This window comes from Ipomoea nil, unplaced genomic scaffold (genome assembly GCF_001879475.1).
Source record: "Ipomoea nil cultivar Tokyo-kokei standard unplaced genomic scaffold, Asagao_1.1 scaffold2280, whole genome shotgun sequence".
Taxonomy (NCBI): Eukaryota; Viridiplantae; Streptophyta; class Magnoliopsida; order Solanales; family Convolvulaceae; genus Ipomoea; species Ipomoea nil.
Window position 1 is genome coordinate 3962800 of NW_017618708.1, and position 6690 is coordinate 3969489.

The window sequence follows — 6690 nt, forward strand, 5'->3', positions numbered from 1 at the left end:
GGTGGCGGTAGGGATGACAATTCTACCCGCATCCAATGGGTTTTCTGCATCCCCGTTTCTATGGGTTTTAAAATACTCGCACAATATGGGTAATAGATGCGGGTATGGGGGGATTTTGTAAACTCGCGCGGTTATGGGGGCGGGTGCGGTGGAGGTATCCCCGTCCTACACCCGCACCCGCACTTATATATATTGTTATTAGTATTCATTAATTATATAAGTTTATGTACACTTTATAATTAAAAATGCATAATGAATTAAATTTCTTAGTTTTTTTGTTAATGAAAATTGAATAGGAACAACACAAATAACATAATGAGTAAACACTTAATACAATTTATACTATCAACACAATTTTCGTTCCAATTAAGGATTAACTTCATTGGCTCTTAATCGTTCTAATAAAAAGCGGGGTCATGTGCAATATTTTAATTTGGGCTCCTTTTTTTTTTAAAAAAAAAAATCTATATATAAATAATAGTTGTTCAAAAAATTGTGTAAAAAATTCAAAACATAAATACTGTATAAAAAAATACATCTAAAATTTCATTTAAAAAGTGACATGTGTCGTTCACAATAATATCTCTTAATTTAGAATCAAGGGCATCCCAATTTCTTGGATCATATATGTCAAATAAAAGCAAATCATTTGGTTTATCACTGTGACCAACATCATCTAAACAACTATCAACATTCTTATTATTTTCATTATCATAGTGATACCTATCATCGTTGTGCACACTATCATTTAGATTTTTTTCCAATCTCACAATCATCTTGATCTTCTATATGAAGATTAACATCTAACAATTTTTCCTTGACATTATCTTTTTGCTCATCTATTTGAGTTTTTTTTTTTGTTTTTTTTGTTTTTTTTTTTTTACGCTTCTCAAACCCAGATTAATTACATGTCAAGAGAATTGAAGAACTTTAGAGTTTGTATGATTAAAAAAAAAATTGAATAATTAGTAGCATACGAGTTGAATCTGTCGTATTTGCGTCAATTCATTAAATTACATTGCCTGGACAAAGAATAAAATTAAATTGTGTGTATTTCCAAAAAAATAAATAAATAAATAAATTGTGTGATGCTTGCAAATTGTCGTCTTTGATAACTTTTTATTGACTGAATTCAGAATTCCAAAATTGGCAAATTTAATTTGCAATTTTGCATAATTAATAACTCGCAAACAACACTGCTCAAATACTCAAATTAAATATTTGAATTAGTTCAAATAGACAAATACCTGGAGTGCTAGATAATTTGTTGTAGACTGTACTTAGTTCTCGTGAGTCGTGATTCGATCAATTCCACACGACTTTCCCAATTCCCATCTCTATCGTAATTCGTGCACTAGATTAGGGACTAGGGTAATATGTTTGCGTTTGTCGACTTCACGGCTTGGCTTTGTTTGAAACTTTGAACGCTGAATCCGTGAATCGTTATATATATACTTAAAAAAAAAAAAATCTTTTAAATAAGGAGCCCCCAAAATTTAGGGGTCCTGTGCCCCGGTCCTAAGCAGACTTGCCTAGGGCCGGCCTTGGTTCTTATTAAATTTTAGAGTTATGTTTAAACTTATAAAAAAATCTATGTGATAATTAGAATTGTAGTATAAAATTTTTATTAGATTTAAGTGTAATATTAATAATTAGAGTTACGGGTTGGGTATTACCAGCACCCGCAAAATCCCGCGGGAGCAAGTAGGGGTATGAATTTCATTACCCACGCGAGTGCGGCGTAGAGAATGGATTGGGAATGCGGGTGCGGGGGCGGAGGATATATTCCCAGTATCCACCCGCCCCATTGCCATCCCTACACCACGGTGACTTAATTGTCATTTAGTTAAGAAGACCAATGCATAACGTCTACAAAAAACCTATCACATTAGATGATAACTCTCACATTACCGACTAGGCGACTACCTATACTTGATCTTATATATTTATTCACCATTTACCACCCAAAAATATACTAAGCGGCGCGTGCTTCATGGGATACCTATAAATTTACCACTCATGTAATACGGTCTTACATAATAACTGTTACTATAAATTTTTTCTTTTTTACACGCACTCTATATGATCAATTAAATGTTATTCAAATATTAGTAAGAATTACTCCGTATAACAATGAACACTACATTACAAAAATTAGCCTCAACAATTGCAAGGAAAAAGAAATGCTCTTTCTCAGCTAAATATACATTCCACTAACCAGCTTGGTTGGCGTGAGTGACCGTGCACTCTCGTTCCTTAAGAGATGTTGGGAGTTCAAATCCCATCTTGTATAAAAAAATCAATTTGGCCAGCACTTTGCCCCTTAATTGGGCCGACCCGATACGAACAAGGATTAGTCTGAGTATGATACAACTTTAAAGGTTATTTTTACAGTTAGAACCTGCTCAGGACATCTCGTGGTCTGACCAAAAATATATATATATACATACCACTATCCATTTTATAAAAACAGCATTACGTATTCCCCAATTAAACCATACTGTTAAAAAGAGCTCTTCTCATCAAACTGCCATCACCTCCTCAATGGCATTGTGAGTGTGTTGCCTTTTTCCCAACATTCTCCAAACTATATTTAAATTACGCTTTTCGTGCACGATCGCGCCAAGAGCCTTGTTGCATTGTCCGCACCTAATACAAGAGAGATTATCAGAATGCAAAACGAAAACCCAGAAACATGTCGTGGTTATCACAGAAAGCATGATAAACCCGAGACCTGGACATTTATCAGGTAGGAGAAACAATTAACCACCTAATTGCAAAAGAGTTTGATAACATGCAGTCGGGTAGTTCTTTGCCCTAACCTGATCACTGATGAGACTTGTCAACGGGGCACTTTCAGTGGTACTAGTTTCGACTCTCTTTTCTTCTGTTTCATCATCCCTGTCAGTGAAAGGTGCATGTGAAGAAGTTCCAAAAATAGTCTCTTCATGTGAAGGAGGAGGGTGCGAAGCACCAAAAATAGCCTCATCATGAGCAGCCTTGATTTGTTCTTCCCTTCTAGCCTTTAAATTGAGAAAAAGAATTGCATCGTCAGAAGCAAGCCGGCAACTTCTCATGTTGATCTCCAACTTTATTCACTCCCAGAAAACAAAACAAAACAAATAGGAAAGAAAAACCTAAATTCCATCCTAGTAAAAAGAAAAAGAGCATCTACCTCCATTGATGAAAACCGAAAGGTTTGGCCAATGCGCTTGACTATCGCTGCATCATCTTCTGCAGCTGCAAGCAGACAACAGAGTTACAGCATGATTTATTACACGAGGAGTATTGTTTCCTTAGGGCATCCTCAATAGTTGAAAATTTTGAGGAGATTTTGCAGGTGTGATTAGGAAAGAGAAAATGGGAGAGAAGAAAAAAAAGAAAAGGAAAAAAAAACAAAACAAAAATCTGGAAATACAAAAAAAAAAAAAAATTAAATTAAATTACGCGCCCAGGCGGCGAGAGTTGCGCCTCACGCAACGTGAGGCTCAACTCTCCACTTTGTTGGGGGACCCACCATGCCTGCCAAAATCTCTATTTTGCAGGAGCAAAATCTCTATTTTGCAGGAGCAAAATCTCCATAAAATCTGGTACTCCCATTTGTTAAAAGTTAACCCAATAAACTTTTACTGTTCCAAAATTTGGCAAAGAACCCCCTTTTGGGGATGCCCTTAAGGCTGTCCTTATCCCTGCAAACATCTCCCACTCTTAAAAATGGGTCCCACTTCCACATCATCCCATTTGCAAATTATCTACTATTCACACTACATCCCTGCAAATCCAATCAACCTTCAAAAGTGGACCCCAATTTCACATCACTTTAAAAAATTAATATTTTTTTCTTAATAAATATTATTTTGTCTTCAACATTATTTATTTATATCAATATATAACTTATATTTAAATATTAAATATAACAAATGTGAAAATAACTAATTACGTATGTATTAATGGAAAAACTAAATTTATGTATTAATGAATTAAATTACGTATAGTAATGAATGTATGTATATCAATCTTACAAAAAAAATGTATCTTTATCAACATAAATTTTAGACACGTAATTTTAATGAATTTATTTTAAAAAATAATTTAAGAAATTATTTGTATTATGTATGGTATATATTATTTTATTAAAAAATATTACACATTAAATATAAAAAAATTAATATGGCAAAATACAAAACAAAAAACAAATAAAATAAAAGGAAACAAAATTAAATAAACTAAATAAAAAAACTAAAAAATAATAATAAAAAAAAAGTACAAAAAGCGGTTGCAAGTTTGCATGCAGAGCAAACTTGCAATCCAACTCACTATTTAAAAAAAAAAAAAAAAAAAAAAAAAGCATACATGGCATTGTCCAACTCATCTTGCCAATATGATATTGGCTGGGATAATCCCAGCCTAAGATCTCTCTTTACTGTGTCAGTGTGTGCATTAAAGTTTCCTGAGTTTAGAGACCTCTCATGGTTCATTCAAGAACAACTTACAACTTGCAGAGTTTGTGCTAGAATATTTGAAGTTCTATGCAATAAATGAGTTTAAAATTAAAAATGGGGCAAGACTTGAGTTGGTGGATTGAAAGGATTTCAATTTTGACAATCAATCCATCTGAACTCAATCTTGAGAGACTCATTTATTAAGCTAAATGCAAGCTACAAATTCTTAGGCTGAATAAGCCCAAACAGATACCACACTATCTGTTTGTCGTGGCTCGTATGCAACCCTGTAACAAACTAAGTATTCAAATTCATAAACATATTAAATAAATAGCCAGAATAGTATCAGAACTGCTAACCTTCAATCTCCTCATCATCCAGAGGAGCATCCTTGTCAAAGTCAAACCGCTCCCATCCAGAACCCATACCACCCTTTGTCTCATCTCTCTCAGCTGCAGATTGAAAAGGGGGAAAAAAAGATATTAAGACTGCTAGTGGATAATGCATAATCTAGAAGAGTACTACTAGGACTAAAGAACTTGGATTTGTTTGGATCAAGTTGGTATTTTGGAGGAGATGGGTTTATTTATCCCTCCAACCTTCCACCCTATAAGGCAAAAACCACAGGGATCATTTATCAAACCTCAAATCTCAAGTTATAAACCAATCAAGTATTGTTTGCAGGTGTTTGAGAGAGTCAAATGGTTCATTACCATTAGCAATTCAAGTTCTCTAACAACCTCCACTCAAATATGTGGTTATGTGTATACAGTATATTTAATCCTTGTAGAGAGAACGTAACATGCAAGTGTTCTGTGAATCTAATAAAGCTTAAATCTTTTGTTCTGCGATTGAAAGGGAAGGGCGGGGGGATTCGTTATTCAATCCCTCAAACTAATCAAGCTCTTAATAGTATTTGTAAGTTATATGCAAAGTGAATATCTATGAAGATCTTTCATAAACATCTATATTTCTGTGCAAAGAAACGATACACTCACCGGTTTCAGAAAGCTGTAATTTCATTTTGGCTTTAACTCTTTCAGCTGGAGCCTGTTAAGAGTAGCAGCAAGCCAAATATCAGAATCAAACTTCATATCTAATGCTACAAAACAATGTCATTCATAAATACAAACTAAGAGCATACCATTTTGTCATAACCTTCAATCACTGTGGCATAATCAGCAACGGAATTTCTACCCTTTCCAACTTTATGCCTCTTCTCTGATCTTCGATCTACACTCCTCTTCTTTCTCCTGTCCCTCTCTTCATCTGAACCGCTACTTGACCTCTTCCTCTCTCTACCTCTGTCTCTACTTGTACTTCTAGACCTATATCTACGCTTCGGACTATAATCATCTCGGCTGCGGCTTCTGCTCCGGCTTCGACGTCTCGAATGCCTATCTCTACCTCTATCTTTGCTCCGGCTCCGATGCTTAGAATGCCTCTCTCGGCTTCTACTCCTATTCCTCCTGTGCGAGTGACGATCACGGCTATCCCGATCTTTGGAAACCCTAGAAGAAGAAACGGTCTTGTCTTCTTCTCTCGGTTTCTTCTTGAGCTTGTTCTGGATGGACTGGAGCTGAGCTTGCTTCTCTAGCTCGGCATTTTTGGAGGGGCTGGAGGCTCTGACGAAGTTACTGAGAAATGAAGAGGCGGCGGAAGGGAGGGCAGAGCCTTGGGAAGGAACGGCGTCGTTTGAATTGGAGGTGGCAGAGAAGCCGAGGCCTTGCTTGAATTTAGCGGCGCCCTCTCCTTTCCGAGAGAGCTCGTCGTAGTAAGCTGCGGCCTTTTCTTCCTCCATTGTGACGGAGGTGGTGGTGGTAGACGGCGGTGTCGTTACTCAATTAGGGGCGGTCCGACGATTTTGCGAAGAAAAGTGAGCCCGATAAAGACCGATATAAATTAATTTGGGCCTTCATTCATAAATGTAAGCCCAACCTCATATAACCTTTCTATAATAGGCCAAAATTATTAAAGCCCAATTAAGGCGGTAAAAACAATCATTATTGCATGGACCATGGTCCACACAATTGTGTGAACCACAAATAAGAAGTACATTTTTAATCTATTAAGGCTACATTATTTATGTACATAAAGTACATTTTTAATATACTAAAGGTACATTATTTTATATAATGTACCTTCAGTACAAAAATAATGTACCATTAGTATATTAAAAATGTACCTGATATTCATGGTCCACACAATTGTGTGGTCCATGCAATGATTTGCCCTGTAAAAGTCAGTG

At 35.7% G+C, this 6690-nt stretch overlaps 1 protein-coding gene across 3 annotated transcripts; it reads right to left on the bottom strand.

The window, feature by feature from the left end:
- Positions 1–2252: 2252 nt before the first annotated feature.
- Positions 2253–6352, bottom strand: LOC109150858 (serine/threonine-protein kinase fray2). Of its 3 annotated transcripts, none has more exons than XM_019298831.1 (6): positions 5587–6349; positions 5441–5492; positions 4802–4894; positions 3176–3240; positions 2823–2905; positions 2253–2649 (listed from the first exon to the last, which is right to left on the bottom strand). In XM_019298831.1, the coding sequence occupies exons 1-5, from the start codon at positions 6241–6243 to the stop codon at positions 2843–2845; spliced, it is 930 nt and encodes a 309-aa protein (XP_019154376.1). In that variant the 5' UTR covers positions 6244–6349; the 3' UTR covers positions 2253–2649; positions 2823–2842. The 3 variants fall into 3 exon arrangements, with proteins under 3 accessions (XP_019154376.1, XP_019154375.1, XP_019154377.1); XM_019298830.1 differs by having other exon boundaries at positions 2823–3023; positions 5587–6345; XM_019298832.1 differs by lacking the exons at positions 2253–2649; positions 2823–2905 and adding an exon at positions 3031–3137 and having other exon boundaries at positions 5587–6352.
- Positions 6353–6690: the final 338 nt, after the last annotated feature.

Excerpts from the sequence above, each read along its gene's own strand:
- LOC109150858 (XM_019298830.1), bottom strand. The coding sequence starts at position 6,243 with ATGGAGGAAGAAAAGGCCGCAGCTTACTACGACGAGCTCTCTCGGAAA. Across the intron at positions 3,024-3,175 it reads TTCGGTTTTCATCAATGGAG|GCTAGAAGGGAAGAACAAAT; the intron begins GTAGATGCTCTT and ends CTCAATTTAAAG. Across the intron at positions 2,650-2,822 it reads CAAGTCTCATCAGTGATCAG|GTGCGGACAATGCAACAAGG; the intron begins GTTAGGGCAAAG and ends CTCTTGTATTAG.